Below are 27233 nucleotides of genomic sequence, written 5' to 3'. Positions count from 1 at the left end.
AGATGTACGGACACGCAGACACAGGATCACATACACCATCACACCCACACCCTCGTACCATCGCAGTAGGACGCACAGAGCCTGAGACACAGGTACATGTATACCTATACATGCGGTTTACACAGCCACACGAGCTACACCCACGCGCAGATCCAGACACATAGGCACAGTCGTTCACACACATCGGTCATGTGGGTACAGTTGCCCAGCGTCTTAGGCACACAGATGTACACACAGATTCGTAACTGCACAACCAACCGGACTCGCACTCAGGCTCACAGCAGACCCTAAGGCTCTCGAACACACACGCTTATTCCCCAGATCTTAGCCCCCAACAGGCTGAAGGCTGAAAGTTTGTAGGAGGGAGGGGAGACAAAGGTGGAAGGGAGAAGCTGGAAACCCGGGGCTGGAGGCTCGGGACCGCCTCCATCTGGCGCGATCGGGAGTCGGACTGGTTTTCTTGGCTCCCTCCCTGCCCCCACCCGCGCCACCGCGATTTCTCCCCGCCTCCCCCGCCCCCCGTCCCCGCGGTCCCCGAGGTCGCCGCCGCATCTCCCCCTTTCAATGCAGCCACCCAGCTGGAACGCAGCCCTTGCCGGCTGCTGCGGGATCCCTCCGCGGGTCACATTCCAGGCTCCAAGGGGGAGGGGAGGGAATGGGGAAGGCCTCCAACCCCAGGAGATGGGGATTCCTGTTTCCCCCAAGTGCGGCAGTTCAGGGTATCCCCGAGGGGTGCTGAAGGAGGGGCTATCGAGAGTGCCTAGTTTTCTTACTGGTGAATCCAGAGATGGGGGAAGGGCAGGGTGATGGTTCCATTCCCCTCTCCCCAAGATAGAGGGTCTTCAACATAGGCAGGCACCTGAGGGATACCTGTTGGTCTGGGGGAGTGAGGAAATCCCAGAAGAGGTGGGGTGAAGGGGACCCTGCTGTGGTGGGAGAATCTAGGGGTGTATTCCCAGGATGGCCCACATTCCTAGAGATTCCGAACCAGAGCTTGATGATCTCATCGCTCCCTGGAGGGGGTGGTGGAAAGAGCCTGGGCTGGGAAGTGGGAGACCTCTCCTCTCAATGAGGCTCTGGAATAGGCCCTGGTGACCTTGAGCAGATTCCTTTCACTTCTCTTGATCACCCTGGCTCCTACAGGAGCCCTGTCTATGAAATCAGGGGCCCTAGGTGACTTCTTGGGACCTTTACTGTTCTGGCTATCCATTTCCTGGATGAAGAGACTGAGGTCCAGGAAAGAGGGACTTGTCCAAGGTCATTTGCCTATGGTGGTTTGAGGTAGTAATGTAATCAAAATGACAATAAGAAAACGGTTAACTAAGTTCAGTTAGGCTCTTTGAGGATTTCTCAGAAGGTAGAATCTCTAGGACCTTCCAGCACTCTCCCTGCCCCAGCAGTCCTGAAAGTCCTGACTGCCTACCTGTCTCATAGAATCTGCACTGAGGGGGCAGGACTGGAGTTCTTCATCTGTCCTCTGATGGTCGCTCCGATCTGATGGTTTCCTAGGAACTAACTGTGGGCCCAGACTTGTGACCATTTGTGATGGAGGAGAGAGAAGATAAGAAGGCTGTGTTTATAGTCTCTTGCCTACTGGCCCTTGAGGAAGTGGCCTGGGGCTTCCAGCAACACTTGTGAGCTTCTAGCTCCTGCTGAAACTCATGGCTCAACTCAGGCTTTAAGGCGTTCTGAAAAAAATTAGAAAGCAATGTCAAGACAACACAGAAATTAAGTGTGGGGGCTAGGAAATATTCTAGGCTATCTATCAAAAGCCTTCTGGGTTGGGGTCAGCTTTAGAAAACTGAGGAGATGGCTGGGCGCGGTGGCTCAAGCCTGTAATCCCAGCACTTTGGGAGGCCGAGACGGGCGGATCACGAGGTCAGGAGATGGAGACCATCCTGGTTAACCTGGTGAAACCCCGTCTCTACTAAAAAATACAAAAAACTAGCCAGGCGAGGTGGTGGGCGCCTGTAATCCCAGCTACTCGGGAGGCTGAGGCAGGAGAATGGCGTAAACCCGGGACGCGGAGCTTGCAGTGAGCCGAGATCTGGCCACTGCACTCCAGCCCGGGGGACAGAGCGAGACTCCGTCTCAAAAAAAAAAAAAAAAAAAAAAAAAAAAGAAAAGAAAACTGAGGAGATGGTCCTAATTGGTATTTGAAGTAACCACAGGATTGAAATTAGTCCTAAATTGTTGGTTAAATGAGATAACCAGGGATTTGTTTCAGCTGTGGGGTATGGTTGTGAGCAAAGGCATGGAGTTGAGGTCAGGTGAGGTGGCTCATGCCTGTAATCCCAGCATTTTGGGAGGCTGAGGTGGGAGGATCACTTGAACCCAGGAGTTCGAGAGTAGCTTGGGGCAACATGACGAGACCCCCCCCATTTCTACAAGAAATAAAACATTATCTGGGCATGGTGGCACATGTGCCTTTGGTCCCAGTAGTTTGAGAGGCTGAGGTGAGGGGATTATGTGAGCCTGGGAGGTCAAAGCTGCAGTGAACCGATCGTGCCACTGCACTCCTGTCTGGGTGACAGAGTGAGACCCTGTCTCAAAAAAAAAAAAAAAAAAAATGAATGGGCTGGATGCTCACACCTGTAATCCCAGCACTTTAGGAGGTTGAGGTGGGTGGATCACCTGAGGTCAGGAGTTTGAGACCAGCCCAGCCAATATGGTGAAACCCTGTCTCTACTAAAAATACAAAAACTAGCCAGGCATGGTGGCAGGCACCTGTAATCTCAGCTACTTGGGAGGCTGAGGCAGGAGAATTGCTTGAACCCAGGAGGTGAAGGTTGCAGCGAGCCGAGATTGTGCCACTGCACTCCAGCCTGGGTGACAAGAACACGACTCCATTTCAAAAACAAAAAACAAATGGAGTTGAGACTGAACATGGAGGTGGGAGGGAAAAGTAGCCGAGGGTCCTTTTCTTGAGGTTCCATTGGGAATGTAGACCTCAGTACCTTTGGTTTTACTTGTGCTGAGGATCCTAAGTCATCCTCGGCGTCAGCCTCTGCTGTGACAGGCCCAGATGGGGACTGGAGCTTGAGTATAAGTACTCAAGTGCCAGTATAAGTAATCATTTCATTAGTCTGTGAGAGAAGGAGGGAGAGAGTACAAGGCAGGGAGAGAGGTCTGGAGTCTGCAGGCCATAGGGAGCCAGTGAAGGTGTTTGAGCAAGGGGGAGGAGTCTACAAAAATGGGGTGTTAGGAAGATGGCTCTAGGGTGGGGGCAGGTGCAGGCAGGACAGGTTGAGGGGTGGGGTGGTGAGAGTGGAGGCTGAGAGACTGTTGCAGTAATCCAGGGGAGAGGTGATGAGGTGAGGGCTGGGGACAGGGTGCGGGCTGTGGGAGTGGACAGGAGTGGCAGCTACAGAGAGAGACTTCGGAGGAAGTGACTGAATTGATAAGACCTGGGATTAACCAGATGTTGAGAGTAAGGGCCAGAGGGAGCTGTGCTTGAGGCTGCTTGGCTGGGAGATGGTAGCAAAGATAAAAATAAGGCCCTATGCTGTCCCTTTACATCAGTTAGTTCATTTGTCCTTTGTCCTCTAACAGTCCCACAAGCGACAGGCTATTCTCCCATTTTAGAGATGAGGAGGCTGGAGTTCAGAGAAGTGAAGTCACTTTCTCAAGGCCACAGCAAGGAGATGGCTGAATCTGGATTCAAACTCAAGCCTGTCACATTACAAAGCCTGTGCCCTTCATCCGTTTAGGAATAGAAGGGTGTCATCTTATGATGGAGGTGCCTGCGCGTCCTCTGGGCAGAGAAAGCCTGCAGCCCCCAGGGATTTGGACTATGTAGAGAGGACTAGTGGAGGAAGCACTGTGGGGAGGGTTATGGGTTGAGGACTAAGCATTAAAGCCTCCAAGCGCTTAGAGAGGGAGCAAGTGGGAAGGGGAAATCAAGACTCAAGGAAGGGTTGATCCCTCGGATCAAATGCCCTTGGAAGGTAGAGAAGGGTGAAGGTGTATGAGGTGAGGCCTCCTGACTGCTGGAAAGACACTGTAACCTGCCAGGAGTGTTTGGTCTTGGCATTCAGGGATCCACCCAACTCTCCCCTCCAAAGGCTAGCTGGGCACTTGGTTCTGGGTGGGTTGGGGAATAGTGGTGGGTGTGAATTGGTAGCCTAGGAAGACCTGCCCTCTTCCTGTTCCCACGCATTGCACGGTCAAGCTTACACACGTGGCACTCCTTCTGGTTGGATTTATTGTTCCCATCGTGCACATGGGGAGACTGAGTGAAGGGACTGCTGGAGTCAGAACATCTGGAATTCTTTTCATCCCTCCCCTTGCCTGTAGACCTGGAGGTTTAACTTCTTGGAGTCTGGGGTCTTTGGTAGGTTCCACAGCTGGAGAAGGCTCCCTCCTCCATTCCCCCCATGTCTCCTCCCCTTTCTTGTGGGGAGACTTGTGACCAACTGCTTGGGTGACTTGCTTGTGGGAGCCCTGGGCTTCCAGATAAGAGGCTGGTCCAGCTCTCTTTGATCTGAGGGATCTGAGATAAGCAGAATCTCCTTGCTGCCCCAGGCCCCAACTCAAAGCAGGGAACCACTGACCCCCCATCCTTCTAGGGGCAGAGTCATCCATGGTGAGAGCTCTTTGGAGATCATCTCTCCAACCCCCACCACATCTCAGATGAAGAAACTGAGGCCCAGAAAAGCACAGTGCCTGGCTCAGGATCATGTTGCAATTAAGGGGAAATGCAAGCTCCAACCTGGGACTCCTCACTTCAGGGCAGTGAGATCTGGTCTGGGCCTGGAATTCCCTTCCCTCCCAAACTGAGGGGTTAGGGCTGCCAGATGGAGGGGTATCACTGAGGAGAGATAGGGAGCTGATGTCAAGTGTTCCTTATCAGACCTTATCTTAATGGCCCTTAACCCTACTTGAGATTTGAAGAGAGCTAGAGTAGAGGGGAGAGGAGGCTGCTGGTGGCATGGGAAGAACATGAGTCAGAGTTGGGCTCACATCCTGCCTTTGCCATTACTGGCAGTGTGACCTTGGGCAAGTCTCTGACCCTTGGGGTCAGGGTTTACACTAGATTGTGTGGCTTTCTTTAAGGTTCCCAGGCACTCTGTGAGGTGGGTATTAGTCCCACATTACAGATGAGGGGACTGAGGCCCAGAGAGGCCAATTCATTCATCCAAGGCCTGGAATCCAGACCTCCTGATTCCCGCTCTTTCTTCTCCCTACTCTGTGGTGGCTGCCTCTGGCATCCATAAGATGGGGATAATCATGCCTTGAAGGAACTAAGGAAAGGGCTATGGAAAGTTAGAATTGTGCCTTGGCTGAAAGGGATTATTATGTCATTGCTGGGAGCAAATACTAGCCCAGAAACTCATTAGGACATTTATTAATATTATTGTAGCTAATTCCTCCGTGCACTACTGCCTGTTCCCCCAGGGCACCCCGTGGGATGGGCTCCTCCCCTCCCTGCTCTGGGCACTCCCTGCCCCCCATTATTTACCTTAGAACCGGCCTGTCAGCTCTGTCCTTGCTGGGGTGGGGCTGGACACCAAGGGAAGGAAGGAGGGGGATTCCCGCACAGGTGGGGTACAGTGCCCCCACTTTCTTTGGGCAGGGATTGAGGTCGTGCCCCCACCCCTCAACCTCCCTTACCCATTAACTTTCTCAGACTTAGGATCACTAAGGTTGTTGGAGTGAGACCCAGGTTCAACCACTCCCTGGTTGGATGACCTTGAGCAAGTTAGTCACTTTCCCTTGAGCCTCCTGGTGCTCATTTGTGAAAAGGAAACTACTGCCTTTTAACTTTCTTGTTAGGTGTTCTGCGATACAGTAGAAGAGAAAGTGTTTTGAGAACCATAAAGTGCCTCCACCTGAAAGTTTGTTATGCTCGTTTTCCTTTGTCTTGCCTCTTTGGGAATAAAATCTACAAACATTCTGGTTTCTGCTTCTGCTTCTAGAATGTGTAACGGCGGGGGGGCAGGGGCCCTTCATTTGTCCACCTGTACAGTGAGGGGTTGAGGCTAGGGGCCTCTGAACACCCAGGATTCTGGCTCATGGGCTGGCCAGGGACAGTTCGGACAGGAGTAGGGAGTTGGGGGCTGGGTTGGCTTTGGAGGGTTCAGCCTCCTGAGCAAGGCCACCTGGACAGCTGTGCCCTCCCCCCTCATTCCTCTCCCCTGAGTCAGGCCTGCCTGGCTGTGGGCGCGCCACCACCCCCGCCCCTTGCTCTGGAATGGGGCAGGTTGAGGCCTCACCCCATGGAGGATGTTGCCAAGAAAGTGTGTGCGCATGTGCATGGCCTTGGGAGGCAGGGGCTCCCTCCCCATTCTGCCCTTTCCCCAGGCTTTGGAAAGCCCCTGAGTAGGGGCTACACACACCTGTTTTTCTGTACACACAGCCCCTTGGCAGGCCGAGTGTGGGTCTGTGCAGTCGCTCACGGGTGAGGAAGGCAGGGACTAGGGTGGCTTAGGTGTGCTTTATGGGTGTTTATTATTGTTTGTTTGAGATGGAGTCTTACTCTGTCACCCAGGCTGGAGTGCAATGGCGTGGTCTTGGCTCACTGTAACCTTAGCCTCCCGGGTTCAAGCAATTCTCCCGCCTCAGCCTCCTGAGTAGCTGGGATTTCAGGAGCTTGACACCACACCTGGCCAATTTTTGTATTTTTAGTAGAGTCGGGGTTTCACTATGTTGGTCAGGCTGGTCTTGAACTCCTAACCTCGTGATCCGCCCGCCTTGGCCTCCCAAAGTGCTGGAATTACAGGTGTGAGCCACGGTGCCCGGCCATGTGGGTGTGGTTTTGAGAGTGCCCACCTGTGCAGGGCACCCAGCTAATTTTTTTTTTTTTCAAGATGGAGTCTTGCTCTGTCACCTAGGCTGGAGTGCAGTGGCATGATCTAAGCTCACTGCAACCTCTGCCTCCCGGGTTCAGTGGGACGCTGCCTGCTGCCCGAGTCTCTGCCCTGGTAAACTGTCTGAGTTGAGGAGCCCGCAAGTGTGCTTCCCGGTGTGCCCTGTGTGCTGGGGACGTGGCCACCAGAAGCAGTGTCTTCTCAGATCCAGGAAGCCTCCTCCCCCAGGCAGGTTGGGGATGGAGGTGCGATATGGGGTGCTTCCCTCATGGCCTCAGCCCTAGGCTGCACCTCTGGATTGCCAGGGCAGAAAGCCCTGGAACAAGGACTCTAAGTGTGGCTGTGGGCAAGGTCTTTCCACTCTCTGGACCTCAGTTTCTTTGTGAAGTACCCTTCCCAGTCACCTGAGACTCAGGTTGTTGAGCCCCTCCCCAACCAAGCCACAGGTGTATAGATCTGGGGTGACTCCGAGAGGCTGCGGGCTCTGACTTGGGTGGGGAGGGGGAGGGGTGTTGCTGGGGCAACCAGATGTTATCAAATGTAAGCCCTTGGATTTCTGGGAATTTGCAGCTGTGGCCCTGACTGCCAGCTGTGGGCTTGGGACCTTGATGAGCTGATGTTCCTCTATCCCTGTCTTGACAGGAACTCAGCCCTTAGTTTCCCTGCTTAGAGGGTAGCTGAGGATGACTGTCCGGTATGGTGAAAGGCTCCAGTTTTAGAGCCAGCCAGAGTTTGGGAAGTCACCTAGCTCTCTGAGCCTCATAGGCCCATGATCAATTACTAGGAAAGTACCTTCCAGTACCTGCCTCGAAGAACTTTTGTAAGACCCATGAGGACAGAGACTGCATTTTGCCTTTCACCAGGACCTGGCATGGTGCCTGGCATGAATTAATCACCCTGCAAATGTCGGTCTACTGGTCTTTTCTGTTTGTGTGAGACTGATAAGAAGGGTGGGTGGGTGGGTGGATCTGGCCTAAGAGGGGAATAGTGGGGACAGTAGGTGGTCAAGAAACCTCCAATTTGTAGAGTCCCATGACCCTTTTTCAGAGGGGAGATCAGGTTTGTAGCTGGCACAGTGCACAGAACATGACTTTTGGATTCAAGTTGTTCTGAGAATACTGATTTGCCATTTATACCGTGGAGGCCAGAGAGGGCAGCTTTATAATGCTTGCTCCCTCTGGTCTCCATTCCCTCTTCTATAAAATAGGAATAAAAGTGCCTACTTCTTAGGATTGTTGTTTAGATCTCATTGATTTGTTGATGTGACGATTCAGCTCCACAAATGTTTGTTCTCTGGAGAGTAAGACCTCAGCTTGTACTTGAGTAGTCTCAGAGGCCAGTGCTAGGGTGGCAGCAAATGGGGAAGGGACTGCAGGGGGGTTGTGTTGCTTGGGAGCCTCTGTGAATTTTTAGTTCCCTAGAGACTCAGAGAGAAAGGTGCTATGACAGAGGGGTGTCCTTAGGCACGGCTGGTGGGATACTGCACAGATACATATATATAGTTCACAGATTCTCTTTCACAGTCTCTGCTGTGCTTTTTAGAGTTACCAGGGGAATCTTTTTTTTTTTTAAGTTTTATTTTTATATATTTACTTTTTTTTTTAGAGACAGGGACTTACTCTGTTGCCCAGGCTGTAGTGCAGTGGCACAATTATAGCTCACTGTAACCTCGAACTCCTGGGCTTAAGCCCAGCCTCCCAGGAAACCTTTTTTGTTTTTTTTTTTGAGATGGAATTTTTTTGCTGTCTTGCCCAGGCTGGAGTTCAATGGCTGTGATCTTGGCTCACTGCAATCTCTGCCTCCTGGATTCAAGAGATTCTCCTGCCTCAGCCTCTCGAGTAACTGGGATTACAGGCGCCTGCCACCACACCTGGCTAATTTTTTTTTTCCCCCCAAAATGGGAGTCTTGCTCTGTCACCCAGGTTGAGTGCAGTGGCATGATCTCAGCTTACTGCAACCTCCGCCTCCTGGGTTCAAGCAATTCTCCTGCCTCAGCCTCCTGAGTAGCTAGGATTACAGGTGCCCGCCACTGCGCCTGGCTAATTTTTGTATTTTTAGTAGGGACGGGGTTTCACCACGTTGACCAGGCTGGTCTCAAACTCCTGACCTTGTGATCCACCCACCTTGGCCTCCCAAAGTGCTGGGATTACAGGTGTGAGCCACCACACCCGGCCTTTGTGTACTTTTTTTAGTGGAGATGAGGTTTCACTGTGTTGGCCAGGCTGGTCTGGAACTCGAGCTCTTTTTTTTTTTTTTGAGATGGAGTTTCACTCTTCTTGCCCAGGCTGGAGTGCAATGGCGTGATCTTGGCTCACCGCAACCTCTACCTCCTGGGTTCAAGTGATTCTCCTGCCTCAGCCTCTCCAGTAGCTGAGATTATAGGCATGCGCCACCATGCCTGGCTAATTTTGTATTTTTAGTAGAGACAGAGTTACTCCATGTTGGTTGGGCTGGTCTCAAACTTCCAACCTCAAGTGATCCACCCACCTCGGCCTCCCAAAGTGCTGGGATTACAGGTGTGAGCCACCACGCCTGGCCCGGTCTCGAACTCTTGATCTCAGGTCAGCCTCCCAAAGTGCTAGGATTACAGGTGTGAGCCACAGTGCTAGCCCAGAATTTTTTTTTTTTTTTTTTTTTTTTTTTTGAGATGGAGTCTCACTCTGACCCAGGCTGGAGTGCAATGGCGTGATCTCAGCTTACTGCAACTTCTGCCTCCTGGGTTTAAGCAATTCTGTCCCCTCTGCCTCCTGAGTAGCTGAGACTATAGGTACACACCGCCACCACACCCAGCTCATTTTTGTGTTTTTAGTAGAGACGGGGTTTCACCATGTTGGTCAGGCTGGTCTTAAACTCCTGACCTTGCCGGGCGCGGTGGCTCAAGCCTGTAATCCCAGCACTTTGGGAGGCCGAGACGGGCGGATCACGAGGTCAGGAGATCGAGACCATCCTGGCTGACACTGTGAAACCCCGTCTCTACTAAAAACTACAAAAAACTAGCCAGGCGAGGTGGCAGGCGCCTGTAGTCCCAGCTACTCGGGAGGCTGAGGCAGGAGAATGGCGTGAACCCGGGAGGCGGAGCTTGCAGTGAGCTGAGATCCGGCCACTGCACTCCAGCCTGGGTGGCAGAGCGAGACTCCGTCTCAAAAAAAAAAAAAAAAACCAACAAAAAAAAAAACTCCTGACCTCAAGTGATCCACCTGCCTCAGCCTCCCAAAGTGCTGGGTTACAGATGTGAGCCACCGTGCATGGCCGGAATGTTATTATTATTATTATTTTTTGAGACGGAGTCTCGCTCTGTCGCCCAGGCTGGAGTGCAGTGGCCGGATCTCAGCTCACTGCAAGCTCCACCTCCTGGGTTTACGCCATTCTCCTGCCTCAGCCTCCTGAGTAACTGGGACTACAGGCGCCTGCCACCACACCCAGCTAGTTTTTTGTATTTTTTTAGTAGAGACGGGGTTTCACCGTGTTAGCCAGGATGGTCTCGATCTCCCAACCTCGTGATCCACCCGTCTCGGCCTCCCAAAGTGCTGGGACTACAGGCTTGAGCCGCTGCGCCTGGCCCGGAATATTTTTTTTTTTTTTGAGACGGAGTCTCACTCTGTCGCCCAGGCGGGAGTGCAGTGGCTGGATCTCAGCTCACTGCAAGCTCCGCCTCCCGGGTTTACGCCATTCTCCTGCCTCAGCCTCCCGAGTAGCTGGGACTACAGGCGCCCGCCGCCTCGTCCGGCTAGTTTTTTTTTTGTATTTTTTAGTAGAGATGGGGTTTCACCGTGTTAGCCAGCATGGTCTCGATCTCCTGACCTCGTGATCCGCCCATCTCGGCCTCCCAAAGTGCTGGGATTACAGGCTTGAGCCACCGCGCCCGGCCCCGGAATATTTTTTAAGTGTCACAACCCAGCTGAAACCCTCAAGGCGTATGGGGCCTAGTCTTACCTGGCACCTGCTCTCCTCTGATTCTGTCTCCTACCATTCTTTCCATTGCTCAATCCTCCAGCCATACTGGCCTCCTCTGTCTTCCCTGAAACCCACCACTCCTGCCTCAAGGCCTTTCCACTTGCTGTAGCCTGTCTAGAAGACTCTCCCCCAGGTACCTGCCCTGACTGGCTCCTCTGTATGCAAGTCTCAGTTCCAATGTCCTTTTCTGTTTATTTTATTGTATTTATTTATTTTTGAGACAGAGTCTCACTCTTGCCCAGACTGTAGTGCAGTGGCGGGATCTCGGCTTACTGCAACCTCTGCCTCCTGGGTTCAAGTGATTCTCCTGCCTCAGCCTCCTGAGTAGCTGGAATTACAGGTGTGCACCACCACACCCGGCTAATTTTTTTGTCCTTTTAGTAGAGACAGGGTTTCACCATGTTGGCCAGGCTGGTCTCAAACTCCTGACCTCAGGTGATCTGCCCGCCTCGGCCTCCCACAGTACTGGGATTACAGGCGTGAGCCACCGCGCCTGGCCAATTTTATTTTTTTTGTTGTTGTTGTTGAGAGGGAACCTCGCTCTGTCGCCCAGGCTCCATGGAGTGCAGTGGTGCGAGCTCAGCTCACTGCAAGCTCCGCCTCCCGGGTTCACACCATTCTCCTGTCTCAGCCTCCTGAGTAGCTGGGACTACAGGCGCCCACCACCACGCCCGGCTAATATTTTTGTATTTTAGTAGAGACAGGGTTTCACCATATTAGCCAGGATAGTCTCGACCTCCTGACCTCGTGATCCGCCTGCCTCGGCCTCCCAAAGTGCTGGGATTACAGGCGTGAGCCACCATGCCCGGCCTGATTTTATTTTTTAAAGATGCCTGTCACCAAGGCTGGAGTGCAGTGGCTAGAACATGGCTCACTGCAGCCTCAACCTCCCAGGCTTAAGCAATCCTCCTGTCTTAGCCTCACAATAGCTGGGACCCCAGGTGTGTGTCACCATGCCTGGGTAATTTTCAAAGTTTTTTGTAGAGATGGGATCTTGCCTTGTTGCCCAGGTTGATCCTGAATTCCTGACCACAAGCCATCTTCCTGCCTCCCATAGTGCTGGGATTACAAGTGTGAGTCACTGTGCCCAGCCTATTCTTTTCTTAGAGGGACTTTTCTTGACAACCTAACTAAACCACTCTCCCCTCCGGCCCCACCAAACCTTCCTGTCACGGCTCTGGAGTCTTCACTTCCCAAAATTACATTGTTAGTTTACCTCATCCATGTATTCATCAAATATTTTTTGAAGTCAACTCATAACATGTTCCATGGCCGGACGCAGTGGCTCAAGCCTGTAATCCCAGCACTTTGGGAGGCCGAGAGGGGCGGATCACAAGGTCAGAAGATCAAGACCATCCTGGCTAACACGGTGAAACCCCGTCTCTACTAAAAAATACAAAAAACTAGCCGGAAGAGGTGGCGGGCGCCTGTAGTCCCAGCTACTCGGGAGGCTGAGGCAGGAGAATGGCGTAAACCCGGGAGGCGGAGCTTGCAGTGAGCTGAGATCTGGCCACTGCACTCCAGCCTGGGCGAGAGAGCGAGACTCCATCAAAAAAAAAAAACCACCAACAACAAAAAAAACATGTTCCAGGCACTGATTTTGACTCTGGGGATAAACTGGTGAGCAAGATAAAGTTCTTCTCCATTAACTATAGTCCCTAGTACTAGGTTAATACATGTTTGCTGATCAAATGAATGGATACAACCATCTTGTTTTTTTTTTTTTTTTTTTTTTTTTTTTCTGAGATGGAGTCTCGCTCTGTCATTCAGGCTGGTGTGCAGTGGTGGGATCTTGGCTCACTGCAACTTCCGGCTCCCGGGTTCAAGAGATTCTCCTACCTCAGCCTCCCGAGTAGCTGAGATTATAGGCATGCACCACCACACCAAGCTAATTTTTAATTTTAATTTTAATAGAGACAAGGTTTCACCATGTTGGCCAGGCTGATCTCGAACTCCTGACCTCAAGTGATCTGCCCGCCTTGGCCTCCCAAAGTGCTGGGATTACAGGCGTGAGCCACAGCAATCTTAAAAAGAGGAGTTATTGGCCTTGTTTTCATATGAGGTCATGACTTGTGTGATGGAGCTGGATTTGAACCTGGACCTGACTTCCTTCCCAGTACTTCTCCACCTCACCTCCTTTTTTACTGCCTTCACTCATGGGCTGTTTCTTGGCTAATTCTGTTCTCCCTGCCTGGTGATCCAGGACAGAATCACTGACAGAGTGGGGCCAATGTGAAGAATTCCAGGCTAGGGGAGAAGGAGGTCTGCTTTGAAGTCGAGCCTCTGCAAGATTAAGTGTGATCTTGGAGAGTTCACTATGTTTCTTTTTTTTTTTTTTTTTTTTTTTTTTGAGACGGAGTCTTGCTCTGTCGCCCAGGCTGGGGTGCAGTGGCCGGATCTCAGCTCACTGCAAGCTCCACCTCCTGGGTTTACGCCATTCTCCTGCCTCAGCCTCCTGAGTAGCTGGGACTACAGGCGCCCGCCACCTCGCCCGGCTAGTTTTTTGTATTTTTTAGTAGAGATGGGGTTTCACCGTGTTAGCCAGGATGGTCTCGATCTCCTGACCTCGTGATCCACCCGTCTCGGCCTCCCAAAGTGCTGGGATTACAGGCTTGAGCCACCGCGCCCGGCCATGTTTCTCTGGGCTTCTGATGTCACATTGCCAAAGTAGGAAGAAAGTCCTGTGGAAAGTGTGGGGCTGAACATATGTATGAGGGGCTGTACCTCCAGCCACTGTGGTTCTGCTCTGGGCATCTCCCTGGCTTCCCAGGACTGTGTCCTGGGACTGGCCCCTGCCCCTCTGGGGGCCTCTGCCCACAGCCTTGCCATCCCACTAGCAGCTCTGGGCTCCTGCCTGGCTGCTACAGGCTCTGAGCTCTTTCCCCAGGGAATTACTCTAGCCAGCCAGGAGGCTTACAGGTGGGCACTCTGCCAAGTCTAGTCTGGTGGCCCCTCCACCTACCATCTGGCAGCTGGGACCCCTGCCTTAACTCTGGACTTGGGGGCAGGATGAGTGATCCGCTACTGGATTGAGTATCTTCGTTCCTCCTAATCATACTCTACTGGAGCAGAACACCCACGGACTCCTGGCCGCAGTTTCCTTTCTGTGCCTCTGCACCCCATTTGAGGGGCGGGGTCGGCAGATGGGCGGGATCAGTGGCGAAGGTGGGAGGAGGACCTGGAGAGCAGCCCCTCCCCCTCCTCTGCCTGGAGCCGGCGCTCTGCGGCTGGGCGGGAGGGCTCACATCCCCATAGTGCTGGGTTACAGTGAAGGCACGCCCCGCACTCTGCTCTGGAGACGCTGGGTGGGATAGGGAACATCCCGAGTGGCGCCCGCAGTCATGGTGGTGTTCGTGGGCCGCCACCTCCCGGCGCTCCTAGGGCTATTTAAGAAGAAGGGTGAGTGGGTGTGGCTTGGGGGGAGGGGAGGGATGCTCGAAGCCTCCCTTTGCCAGACCCTTATGTAGAATGGGGGATCAAGACTGGGCAAGAGTAATGGGGTAGGGGCTGGGGGCTGATAATGAGGCCAGAATCTCCCGTCCGCCTGTGCTTTTGTCCAGCCGCTTTGTTGCTGCCTTTGTCTGGGCCCTGCTTGTGGCTTGGGAGGATGGATCCAGGTGTCTCTGACCTTGAAGCCTGCAGCCCTCCCGCGAGACTTGCCTCCCTGCCGGGGTACCCACACTTTACTGGGTACAGCCTCCCAGTCAAGATGTACTAGCCTTTCTAGTGTGCCGGGGAGGACGGGACGTGGACAGCCCAGAAGAGAGGAGAGTAGTACCACTGCAAGTTGGGGAGCCTGCTCAGTGAAATCTTGTTTAGAGGCCTGGGAATGGAGAAGTTTTGGAGGGAGGGGCCTGTTCCTCCTTCCTTCTCCTAGGAATTGGGCTTTCAGTCCTGGATTAAGACATAGGGATCAGAGTTTATTGGACTTTTGAGGGTTGGGGGCCCCCAGTCTGAGTGTGATCCATGAGTCCCCTCTGGAAACCTGGAGTTGAGTCCAGGGTCTGTCTGACTCCTATTGCTGAGTGACCTTAGGCAAGGCCTTGCCCCTTTGAACCACTTCCCCGCTGGCAAAATCTGGGGATCTAGGACACTGCTCTGGTCAGATCTGTTGGGGGCCTCCTAGCTCTGACCTGTGGGATTCCTGCAGACTCCCTGGGGCAGGAGCTGTGGCTGTTGACGAATGGGCTGAGGGAGGAGGAAAGGCAGGTTTCTGAACTGAGGACCCTGCTCCTGGGGCATGGCCCTTTAAAGGGCTTGTTTTGTTCCTGTCGCTTTATAAGGTGCTACCAAGGTCACATGACCCTTCCAGTGCTTTTGCTTATGTTGTGGGTTTCATTTAAAGGGGGGCTGGGGCTGCAAAGTGCTGACACAGCCCCCCATCCCCAGGATTAGATGGCCAGCCCCTCCACAGGCGGGGCTTGTAACAGGATCCTTTGTAATGGATCTCTGGCTCCTCTGCAGCAGGGGCCAGGGCCTCCAGGAGAGGGGGATACCTGGGACTATTTCCCCAAGAGAGACTGGAGCTCCCTTGGGCGGGTGGAGGGGCCTGGGTCTTTCTTCTCCCCTCCCCTGCCCATCTTTCCACTAAGGGGCAGACACATGGGTGAGTAGGGGATCCAGGAAGTTATCTCCCTAGTCTGCATCCCCCCTAGGATTTTCTGGGAATCTGGTTGTAACTCATGCCAGCTCTCCTTCCTGATTTCCCATGGTGTCTTCTTCCTGGACCTGGGTCAAGCGGTGGCATGAAAAGGGTGGTTTGTTTTCCTGTGAAGTGGGGTTTTGGGTATGGAGGCGAGAGCAATGTATTTGCTATGGGCTATGTGTATACTCGGGATGTCTTTTGTGGGGCCCTGAGTGATGTGTGAGTACACAGTCGTGTATATACTTGGTTACTGTTTGTGTATATACAGAGCAGGGACTGTGGGTGTTGTGTTTACGTGTGGGCTGGTGTGCTCAGTGTGCGTACCTACGTGTGTTTATACTCAGATGCCCTTTGTTTATATACATGAACGACGTCTGTGGGTGCTGTGTACATACACAGTAGACCTGTGTACCTGTGTGCCCTGTGTGTGGTGCCTTATATGGGGCCCTTTGTGTGGTATGGGTACTTAGATTTATGTACACTTGGGTGTAGTTTGTGTATATGGGGGCTGTGTGTGTTGAGTGTTTACTGCAGAACTGTGGGTTATGTGTCCAGACTGGGGGAAGGGGGCATTGCTTGTATATGCAAGGGCTGTGTGCAGTCTGGGGACCGTGGGTGCCCTTGCCATGGTACCTGTGCACCTGCAGGGCCCAGATGCCTTTGCCTCATTTCCCTTCCTCCTCCCTCCCACTAGGCTCTGCCAAGGCTGAGAATGACAAACGTCTAAGTGTAGGGCCCGGCCAGGGGCCAGGGTCTGCAGTGGATGAGCACCAGGACAACGTCTTCTTCCCCAGTGGGCGACCCCCGCACCTGGAAGAGCTGCACACTCAGGCCCAGGAGGGGCTCCGCTCCCTACAACACCAAGGTAACCTTCCTCTCCACTCCACTCCCCTCTCCTCCCTCCAGTGCTGCATTGTCAGCTCTCAAGGTCAGGGGCCTAACTCAACAAACCCTTCTGGTGTCTTCCAGAGAAACAGAAACTGAACAAGGGCGGCTGGGACCATGGAGACACCCAGAGTATCCAGGTGAGCCCTGTCTCCAACTCAGTCCTGACTCTTCTCTACCTGCTTGACCCCTGGCAAGGATATCTTGGAACATTTCTGGGTCTCAGTTTCTTTCCTCTATCACAAAAGGCTACACTAAATGACCCCTGAGGGCCAGTCCAGGGTTTCTCAGTGCTAGGTGATGCTGGAGGGGATATGTGACTCAAAAGTTCGAGTGGGAGGCTAGACATGGTGACTCACACCTGTAACCCCAGCACTTTGGGACACCAAGGTGGGTGGATCACTTGAGGTCAGGAGTTGGAGACCAGCCTGGCCAAAATGGTGAAACCCTGTCTCTACCAAAAATACAAAAATTAGCCAGGTATGGTGGGAGGTACCTATAATCCCAGCTGCTTGAGAGGCTGAGGCAGGATAATCGCTTGAACTCAGGAGGCGGAGGTTGCGGTGAGCCAAGATTTCGCTACTGCACTCCAGCCTGGGCGACAGATTCGTCTCAAAAATAAAAAAAGTTCCACTGGGGAGCCTTGAGGAGGCAGCGCCAGCCAGATCAGGGCCTGATCTCCTTCTACCCTGATAGTCCTCACGGACGGGGCCGGATGAAGACAACATCTCCTGCTGCAGCCAGACCACCTCCTACGTGGCCGAGAGCTCCACAGCAGAGGACGCGCTCTCCATCCGCTCGGAGATGATCCAGCGCAAAGGTGGATTCACGGGCAGGGGAGAGGGACGGGGGGCACCACTGGGTCCCAGCATCTGTAGCTTCTTTTCCTCCTTATCCAGTGTTTCGCCAGGCTCTCTGATTCAATGAATTCGGGAAACACGGTACCCTGTGTCCTCTTGCACATTCATGATACACACTAACTATAAAGCAGTTTAAGAGTTAGAAAATCTTAACTGTTGGAGGCCTGGTGTAACTACGTGCCAGCTGTGTGACCTTGGGAAGACCCTTAACCTCTCTGAACTTCTGTTTGATATTCTCTAAAAATGAGGATAAGTATCTTATTGGAATGAATGCCAAATGTTTAGCATGCTGACTAACACATAATAATATGTTTACTAAATAATAAGCTATCACTAAAGGGAAATTACCATCGTTGACTTAGTAGCCTTCCAGACGTCTTACAGAAAAGAAGCCTCTAGCTTTGTTTAACCTAGCCTTGCCCATACCTACTTGACTGCGGAAATCATTTCTCGCAGAGCTCTTACTACAAAAGTAGTGCCCTGCAGAATGTGCCCTGAGTCCTTTGCTATAACAGTTTTTCTCCCCCGACTGGCCCCCAGGCTCCACCTTCCGACCCCATGACTCATTTCCCAAATCTGGAAAGTCAGGGCGGCGTCGGCGGGAGCGGCGGAGCACTGTGCTAGGACTCCCGCAGCATGTGCAGAAGGAGCTTGGTGAGGCCTGGTTTAGGAGGGCAGTGGTGGTGGGTGGGGAGCCTTGGTCATCCCTCTCTGCTGACCCCACCTCCTCCCTGTCCCTTCCAGGCCTGCGGAATGAGCGTGAGGCACCAGGCACGCCCCGGGCTCCTGGTGCACTGGATGCTGTACGCATCCCCACAGTGGACGGCCGCCCCCGAGGCACCTCAGGGATGGGGGCCCGGGTGTCCCTGCAGGCGCTGGAGGCAGAGGCGGAGGCTAGTGCTGAGACAGAGGCCATGCTGCAGCGCCACATTGACCGTGTCTACCGGGATGACACCTTTGTTGGCCGGTCCACGGGCGCCCGGCCCCCACCATTGACCCGGCCCATGTCCTTAGCAGTGCCTGGATTGACAGGAGGGGCAGGGCCTGCAGAGTCCCTGAGCCCGGCCATGTCCATCTCCCCCCAGGCCACCTACCTGTCGAAGTTGATTCCACATGCTGTGCTGCCGCCCACAGTGGACGTGGTGGCCCTGGGCCGCTGCAGCCTGCGCACACTAAGCCGCTGCAGCCTGCACTCGGCCAGCCCAGCCTCAGTCCGCTCGCTGGGGCGCTTCTCCTCGGTCTCCAGCCCACAGCCCCGCAGCCGCCACCCGTCCTCCTCCAGTGACACCTGGAGCCACTCTCAATCCTCCGACACCATTGTGTCTGACGGTTCCACCCTCTCCTCTAAGGGTGGCTCTGAGGGCCAGCCGGAGGGCTCTATGGCTAGCAATAGCATGGCACCCCCTCCCCAAGGAGGCAGTGGGAGGGGCTCCCCCAGTGGGGGCAGCACCGCTGAGGCCTCAGACACACTCAGCATTCGGAGCAGTGGGCAGTTGTCTGGCCGGAGTGTGTCCCTACGTAAGCTGAAGCGGCCTCCACCCCCTCCCCGCCGGACCCACTCCCTCCATCAGCGGGGCTTAGCAGTGCCTGATGGGCCCTTAGGGTTGCCCCCTAAGCCTGAGCGTAAGCAGCAGCCCCAGCCGCCTCGGCCACCCACCACTGGTGGCTCAGAAGGGGCGGGGGCAGCACCCTGTCCACCCAACCCAGCAAACAACTGGGTACCTGGCTTATCTCCGGGTGGCTCCCGGCGCCCCCCACGCTCCCCAGAACGGACGCTTTCACCTTCCAGTGGATACTCGAGCCAAAGTGGTACTCCCACCCTCCCTCCCAAGGTCCTGGCAGGTCCCCCTGCTTCCCCAGGCAAGGCCCAGCCCCCTAAACCAGAGCGTGTCACGTCCCTTCGCTCCCCTGGGGCCTCCGTCTCCTCTTCCCTCACGTCTCTATGTTCCTCCTCCTCTGACCCAGCCCCCTCAGACCGCTCTGGGCCACAGATGTTGACCCCCCTGGGTGACAGGTTTGTCATACCTCCTCACCCCAAGGTGCCTGCCCCCTTCTCTCCACCTCCCTCCAAGCCCAAGAGCCCTAACCCAGCTGCCTCTGCTCCAGCCGCCCCTGCTATGGTTCCTGGGCCTGTTTCTACCACTGATGCCAGTCCCCAGTCCCCTCCCACTTCCCAGACAACCTTGACCCCACTGCAGGAGTCTCCTGTCATCTCCAAAGACCAGTCACCCCCACCATCCCCACCCCCATCTTATCATCCACCCCCACCACCCACTAAGAAGCCAGAGGTGGTTGTGGAGGCACCATCTGCCCCAGAGACTGCTGAGGAGCCCCTCCAAGATCCCAACTGGCCCCCACCCCCACCCCCTGCCCCTGAGGAGCAGGACCTGTCCATGGCTGACTTCCCCCCACCTGAGGAGGCCTTTTTCTCTGTGGCCAGCCCTGAGCCTGCAGGCCTTTCAGGCTCCCCAGAGCTTGTCAGCTCCCCGGCTGCTTCGTCCTCTTCAGCTACTGCTTCGCAGAGTCAGCCCCAGGGTAGCCCAGACCCTCCTCCAGCTCCGCCAGCCCCAGCTCCTGCTAGTTCTGCCCCAGGGCATGTGGCCAGGCTCCCTCAGAAGGAACCGGTGGGCTGCAGCAAGGGCGGTGGGCCTCCCAGGGAGGACGTAGGTGCGCCCCTGGTCACGCCTTCGCTCCTGCAGATGGTGCGGCTGCGCTCTGTGGGTGCTCCAGCAGGGCCTTCCACCCCAGCACTGGGGCCATCGGCCCCCCAGAAACCACTACGAAGGGCCCTGTCAGGGCGGGCCAGCCCAGTGCCTGCCCCCTCCGCAGGGCTCCATGCTGCCGTCCGACTCAAGGCCTGCAGCCTGGCCGCCAACGAAGGCCTCTCAAGTGCCCAGCCCAACGGACCGCCTGAGGCAGAACCACGGCCTCCCCAGTCCCCTGCCTCGACGGCCAGCTTCATCTTCTCCAAGGGCACTAGGAAGCTGCAGCTGGAGCGGCCCATGTCCCCTGAGACCCAGGCTGACCTCCAGCGGAATCTGGTGGCAGAACTCCGGAGCATCTCAGAGCAGCGGCCACCCCAGGCCCCAAAGAAGTCACCTAAGGCTCCCCCGCCTGTGGCCCGCAAGCCATCTGTGGGAGTCCCCCCACCCGCCTCCCCCAGTTACCCTCGAGCTGAACCCCTTACTGCTCCTCCCACCAATGGGCTCCCTCACACCCAGGACAGGACTAAGGGGGAGCTGGCGGAGAATGGAGGTGTCGTGCAGCTGGTGGGTCCAGAGGAGAAGATGGGCCTCCCGGGCTCAGGTACAGTGGGCAGTGCTAGGGTGGGGTCCCATTGCTGATGATGGGAAGTGGAAATCTGAAGTCCCGTCATGGGGTATTTGCTCTTGGATCTTTAACTTTTATGGTCTGAGAATGCCTGGGAAGGGCCAGCTATCACCCTTGCTGGGCCCCAGAGGAAGAGAATGGTGTGTGAGTGTCAGGCCTACTGTGTCTGAATTCCAAGGTTCAATAGCCAAATTCCTGGCTAATTTTGTATCTTTTCCTGCCCTTCCTAGCTACATTGTAAAGTGTGGGGCAGTGACACCTACATTATAGTGTCTGAACATTTGTAGGGTGTCCAGCCCAGTGCTGCAGGCATAGTAAAAGGGGTAACAAGGTTGGGTGAGGATATGCCTTGTTGGGCTCTTAGTGCCAGAACTAAGCCAGGAGGCCCCTTGCTAAGTGTCCCTTCTTTTTCTCCCCCAGACTTACAGAAAGAGCTGGCCTGACCACCAGGCACCTCACTGGCACTGCTGACCCATCCCAGAAACACAATCTCAGGGACCTGAGCAGCTCCAAGGATGAGAGGATACAGCAGACACAACCTAATAGAGAGGGCGCCTGCAGCCTTAACCTCCACGGCCTTCGATATTTATGCAAGCCTGGTGTTGCTCCTGTCCTCCGAACCATCCCGCGCTCATGCCTTTTCCTGAATGGGGTCACCTCCGGCAGTTGCCGCTTCAGTCTTGGCCTTAGCCTCATCTTGAAGGAGGTAGCTGGCGGGAGAGGGTGGCTGCGCCCCCTGCTGGCCCTGAGGCCGCAGAGTTGGGAGCAGGACACCTCATCTGAGTTTCATTTTTTTCATGTCCAAACCATGCACATACTATAGTCCAGAATCAAAGCACTTTTGAAAAGTGGCTGCATGGCCATCCTCCAGGGCCCAGGAAGTTGCATTCCAAGGGCCTGTTTACATGGCAGCAGAATCCATCCCCAGCAGCCAGCCCATAGCTTGAGACCAGTCTGTGCCCTCCTGCCCAATCCAGTTTACTCCTTCTCTTGCTTGGTTCCTGGAGGTGGCCAAGTCATTTTGTTCCCACAGGCTTCTCTAGGCTGGGGGCAGGGGTGGGGCTGTGGAATTCCAAAGCACAAAAGGTGCAGAGAGGATTAGCCTTCCTGTGCCTCAACTCACCAACCACCCTCCTGCCTTCCAGTTCTGCCAGGTGCTCCATGCTGGGGACAAGTAGGAGACTGCCAGGGCCCAAAGAGATGGGTGAGCAGAAGAGCAGTAGAGTCATCTCGGGGTACTTGGCAGTGTCAAGCACCTGCCCCTTGCCTCCTTGACCACACTGGGGTGGGTGGGCACCCAGCACTTCAGAGGCAGGAGCCTTTGGGCTGAGCAAGCACCGAGGAGGTGGATGGAAGGGAGCATCTGGAGGGGGAGAGCTTCCTTGAGCAGTAGGCCCAGGCCTGGCCCTCCACACTTCATTCTCTGACCTTTCTCTCTCCTCGTGTCGGTGGATGTCCTTTCTGCAGCTGCTTTTCAGCACAGGTGGTTCCACTGGGAGGAGCTATTGCCGAGTGACAAGGATGGGAAGCCACAGGTGCATACTCAAGTCTTCCCTAGTCAGTGAGGGACATCCAGTGCTCCTAGGGCAGGCTGGGTCGTGGTCCCCTAGGTATCAGCCTTTCTTACTGCACTCTCCTCCAGGAATGTTAACCTATTTGCAGCCTGTGCCACCTGTCTAGGCAAGCTGGCTTCCCCACTGGCCCCTGTGGGTCCACAGCAGCGTGGCTGCCCCCCAGGGCCACCCCTTCCTTCTTGATCCTCTTTCCTCAACAGTGACTTGGGCTTGAGTCTGGCAAGGAACCTTGCTTTTAGCTTCACCACTAAAGAGAGAGGTTGACATGACCTCTCCGCCCCCTCACCAAGGCTGGGAACAGAGGGGATGTGGTGAGAGCCAGGTTCTCCTCTGGCCCTCTCCAGGGTGTTTTCCGCTGGTCACTACCATCTTCTCCTCGTAGCTAATCAATCAATCTTCTTCCCTTGCCTGTGGGCAGTGGAGAGTGCTGCTGGGTGTACGCTGCACCTGCCCACTGAGTTAGTAAAGAGGATAATCGGTGAGCACTGTTCTGCTCAGAGCTCCTGATCTACCCCACCCCCTAGGATCCAGGACTGGGTCAAAGCTGCATGAAACCAGGCCCTGGCAGCAGCAACCTGGGAATGGCTGGAGGTGGGAGGAAGCCTGACTTCTCTTTCCCTCTGCCTCCTCCAACGTTACTGGAACTCTTCATCCTGTTGGATCTTCTGAGCTTGTTTCCCTGCTGGGTGGGACAGAGGACACAAGGAGAAGGGAGGGTCTAGAAGAGGCAACCCTTCTTTGTCCTCTGAGGTAAATGAGCTTGACCTAGAGCAAATGGAGAGACCAAAAGCCTCTGATTTTTAATTTCCATAAAATGTTAGAAGTATATATATACATATATATATTTCTTTAAATTTTTGAGTCTTTGATATGTCTAAACAAAAAATCCATTCCCTCTGCCCTGAAGCCTGAGTGAGACACATGAAAAAAACTGTGTTTCATTTAAAGGGGTTAATTAAATGATTGAAACTTGGCTGTGCCTATTGCTTCTTAATGTGGGGGGGACAGGGCAGTGGCCTGGGCCCACATTTAGAAGGGAAAATGTTTTGCCTGCTGCACACATTGGACCCAAGTATGGGCCTCTTCTGCCTAGTACTGCCAAAGGAACTGTCAAGGTGTTTTGTCCATCTTATACCCCCCACCCCCCCATTACAGGGTAAAGGAACCCCAGACCAGGTGAGGGGCCATCAGCTGCCTCACACTTGTGTTCTCTCCTGAGATGGTACAGCTTACATCCAGACACTCTTGTTCAGACATTTTATTTGAATTTATGACAACGATGGGGATTGAACCGAGATGCCTTATGGAGAAGTACCCCACCCTCTCTGAAGACAGAATCACTCCCTGCCATTCATTCTGCCTGATGCTAACACGCAGCTGGTTTAGGGAATGTCCCAGGCTAGCTGGATCAAGGGAAATTCCAAGAGCCCTGGGGCAGGCCCTGCCCCCCAGTGCCAAGCCTCAGTGTAAGCAGACGTTGGGAAAGCTGCCAACCACTTGGTAGACCACTAGGTTCTCTGTTTTCCCTTCCCTTTCCTTTTCAAATCCCACAGTTTCCTGTTGGGGAGAAGCTGTAATTAGCCCCGTCCAGGTACTGGATCCCAGCTAGAGGCGCAGCTGCTGGGATAACTCCAAGAAAACCTGGGCACCAGTATTTTTCCAATTACAAGGACTGTGGCATAAATTTTTAAATGAGTTATACTGAAACCAGATTTCTCCAGCTGCCAAGGGAAGAAGGTAGGGCTGGACTCCCTGCTGCGGCCCAGCCCTTGTTAGGGGTCGGTCTCTCACTGCAGCCAGACAGGATGATCCTGGGTTCCGGGGAGGGTGAGCTGCCCATTGCTGATTTCTGCACCGAATAGAGTCCAAACCCGCTGCTTCCATGTCCTGAGAGATGGGCAGATGGGTGATGGATGGAGCAGACTGCAGAGAGCAGATGACACGGTGGTGGAAGAAGGGAGGAAGATGCTGGGCTGGCTAGCTAATGTTCCCCCCTTTCAGCGATTTACAGGAAATGGACCCCAGCTTGGTCATGAAGTTGGTTTGCTTCCACTGTGCGATGCACTCCTCAGAAATTTTAAAGTCAGCCTGGACAAGATAGATAAAAATGATTTTAATGATGGTGGTGGGACTGCAAGAAAACCCTTTTTTTTTTTTTGAGGCAGAGTTTTGCTCTTGTTGCCCAGGCTGGAGTGCAATGGCGTGATCTCGGCTCACCACAACCTCTGCCTCCCAGGTTCAAGTGATTCTCCTGCCTCAACCTCCTGAGTAGCTGGCACTACAGGCAGGCACCACCACACCCAGCTAATTTTGTATTTTTACTAGACATGGGGTTTCTCCATGTTGGTCAGGCTGGTCTTGAACTCCCGACCTCAGGTGATCCACCTGCCTTGGCCTCCCAAAGTGCTGGGATTACAGGCGTGAGCCACCGCGCCCAGCCTGAAAACTCTCTTATATACCAGTAGGGTAAGCTGGCTCAGCTTTTCTAAGAGATGTTTGTCAAAAGCTTTCACATTCATCTTTTGACTCAAGTAAGTTCATTTTAGGGAGTTAGTTTAAGAAAATAAACCTAAGTGCAAAGGCCTATGCACCAAGACATCTGTCACAGTCACATCATTCTAACAGTGAAAAACAGAACAACCTCAATGTCTAGTAAGAGTTTAGATTTTGACAATTATGGTAGAATACTATACAGTGCAACCCCTCAATTTTTTTTTTTTTTTTTTTTTTTTTTTTGAGATGGAGTTTTGCTCCTATTGCCCGGGCTGGAGTGCAATAGCGTGATCTCGGCTCACCACAACCTCTACTTCCCAGGTTCAAGCGATTCTCCTGCCTAAGCCTCCTAAGTAGCTGGGATTACAGGCATATGCCACCATGCCTGGCTAATTTTGTATTTTTAGTAGAGACGGGGTTTCTCCATGTTGGTCAGGTTGGTCTCGAACTCCCGCCCTCAGGCGATCTGCCTTCCTCAGCCTCCCAAAGTGCTAGGATTAGAGGCGTGAAAGAAATCATGGCCAGGAGGCTCGGCGCAGTGGCTCATGCCTGTAATCCCAGCGCTTTGGGAGGCCCAGGTGGGTGGATCACGAGGTCAGGAGCTTGAAACCAGCCTGGCCAACATGGTGAAACCCCATCTCTACTAAAAATACAAAAATCAGCTGCATGTGGTGGCAGGCACCTGTAATCCCAGCTACTTAGGAGGCTGAGGCAGGAGAATTGCTTGAACCTGGGAGGCGGAGGTTGCAGTGAGCTGAGATTGTGCCACTGCACTCCAGTTTGGGTGACAGAGCAAGACTCCATCTAGGAAAAATAAATAAATAAATAAAATAAAATAAAATAAAAATCATGGCCAGGTACAGTAGCTCATGCCTATAATTCCAGTGCTTTGCAAGGCTGAGGCAGGAGAATCACTTGAGTCCAGGAGGTTTACAGGCTTGAGGTTACAGGGAGCTATGATGGTACCACTGTAATCCAGCTTGGGTGAGAGTGAGACCCTGTTTCTAATTAATAAACAGCATTTAGCATGACAAACTGTAAACGTATTATCACTCCAAGCATAGCAAAAGACCAGAAGGAAATAATCACTAATGACATTCTTTAGTATCTCTAGGTGGCAGGACTAGGATATTGTGGTTTTTCTGTTTGTTTTTCTCCTATATTTTAGATGTTTTCTACCATTAAAATTTATTTTATAGCCAGAAAAAAGAGATTCACAAAGTCAGCCTAGAAAACCAGGAAAGGAGGGAGTAGGCAAAGCAAATGGCCTCATGCAAGAGGATGGAGAGTAGAAACGACTCTCAGTGTCCTCCAGAAGCACTTACCTATCTCACTGAAGAAACACGGTATTAACTAGAAAGAGTCACCCATAAGTGTTAGTTCCATGAGGAGAGTCAACTCCTACTGCTTTATTCATTAAGGTAGGCCAAGCACCCAGAATACTGCCTGACACCTACATTATGGACTCGGTATTCGTTAAATGAATGAATGAATAAATTCAAGGATCACTGGGGAAGGCCAGATCTTCATTGTCCAGAAAGCAAGGAGACAACGAGTGCTCTAAACTCAAGGTGGGCAGGAGGGACCCTGGGAAGGTTTTGATCCTGGCCTTATCATTTCTTTTCTTTTTTTTTTTTGAGACGGAGTTTCACTCTTGTTGCCCAGGCTGGAGTGCAATGGCACGATCTTGGCTCACTGCAACCTCTGCCTCCCAGGTTCAAGCAATTCTCCTGCCTCGGCCTCCTGAGTAGCTGGGACTACAGGCACCCACCACCATGCCCGGCTAATTTTTTGTATTTTTAGTAGAGACAGGGTTTCACCACGTTGGCCAGGCTGGTCTTGAATTCCTGACCTCAGGTGATCTGCCTGCCTTGGCCTTCCAACGTGCTGGGATTATAGGAGTGAGCCACCGCACCTGGCCCTGCCCTCATTATTTCTGGTGACCCTATGTGGCCTTGTCAGATAACCTGCCAGGTAAAATGGGGATAATCTCCTATCACAGACTGAAGATCAAATGAAGAAATGTCTGAAGTCCCTCACACAGGGCCTCAAATGATCTGTCGGAGATGTAATGCAAGGTCCTAAGACCCCCATGCTCCTCAGGCACCTTGAATTCAGAAAGATCTGGAAAGGAGGAGGAAGAGAGGGACTCAAATGCAGGAAGTCCCAACAGAGAGGGGCAGCTATGGCTTCAGTAACAGGACAGTCTGGAGACACAGTCCAGGCAGCCCAGCCAAGAAGGAGAACAATTACAGCTTTTTACCTGCAACTTCTCAAAGACTTTCTTCTTGGGCTTGAGCTCCTCATCTGGTTGGCCCTTTTCATAGCCCTTCACAAACACGCGCTCACCAGGAGCAGAGCCTGCCGGAGGGTCCAGAGGTTCAACCTGGCGGTTTATCCCTTCTCTGGGAAGACACACAGGACAAGGGAAGGGTGAGGTTATGGATGGGTTCCAGTGACTGTGGAGGCCAAAGCAATCTGGGCCTTTACACAGGGGCCCTGATGGGATTTAGGGCATCCTCAGTACCAGAGCCCCAGGAGGTCCTCTTATCTTGCTACATCTCTGCACATCACCAGGGTTAGATTAACCCAGGCTATACCAAAATTGTGTGTCAGGAGAGATACCAAAATCTGTGTTTCTAGGGGAGGAAGTATAAAATAACGTAGCAAGGACTTTATAGAC

At 53.4% G+C, this 27233-nt stretch overlaps 2 protein-coding genes across 6 annotated transcripts in view; one reads left to right on the top strand and one right to left on the bottom strand.

The window, feature by feature from the left end:
* Window positions 1-23030, top strand: part of NHSL3 (NHS like 3) — a 36411-nt gene extending 13381 nt beyond the window's left edge. For 2 of the 3 annotated variants that reach the window (XM_011763272.3, XM_071096631.1), the window contains exons 2-7: window positions 16103-16273; window positions 16378-16433; window positions 16990-17113; window positions 17694-17807; window positions 17898-20459; window positions 20904-23030. In XM_011763272.3, coding sequence (XP_011761574.2) covers window positions 16103-16273; window positions 16378-16433; window positions 16990-17113; window positions 17694-17807; window positions 17898-20459; window positions 20904-20926 — 3050 coding nt within the window. In that variant the 3' untranslated portion in view covers window positions 20927-23030. Of the gene's footprint in view, window positions 1-13960; window positions 14163-16102; window positions 16274-16377; window positions 16434-16989; window positions 17114-17693; window positions 17808-17897; window positions 20460-20903 lie in introns of those variants that run through there. The other variant, XM_011763275.2, reaches the window with a different exon arrangement.
* Window positions 23031-23300: 270 nt separating this feature from the next.
* Window positions 23301-27233, bottom strand: part of YARS1 (tyrosyl-tRNA synthetase 1) — a 45197-nt gene continuing 41264 nt past the window's right edge. For all 3 annotated transcript variants that reach the window (XM_071096653.1, XM_071096662.1, XM_071096658.1), the window contains exons 12-13: window positions 26814-26955; window positions 23301-24145 (exon numbers count right to left, since the gene is read on the bottom strand). In XM_071096653.1, coding sequence (XP_070952754.1) covers window positions 24035-24145; window positions 26814-26955 — 253 coding nt within the window. In that variant the 3' untranslated portion in view covers window positions 23301-24034. The remainder of the gene's footprint in view (window positions 24146-26813; window positions 26956-27233) is intronic.

Source organism: Macaca nemestrina, chromosome 1 (assembly GCF_043159975.1).
Source record: "Macaca nemestrina isolate mMacNem1 chromosome 1, mMacNem.hap1, whole genome shotgun sequence".
In the NCBI taxonomy this organism is placed as follows: domain Eukaryota; kingdom Metazoa; phylum Chordata; class Mammalia; order Primates; family Cercopithecidae; genus Macaca; species Macaca nemestrina.
Note: the sequence above shows the minus strand (reverse complement) of the source record. Positions and strands in the feature narration are given on the sequence as shown.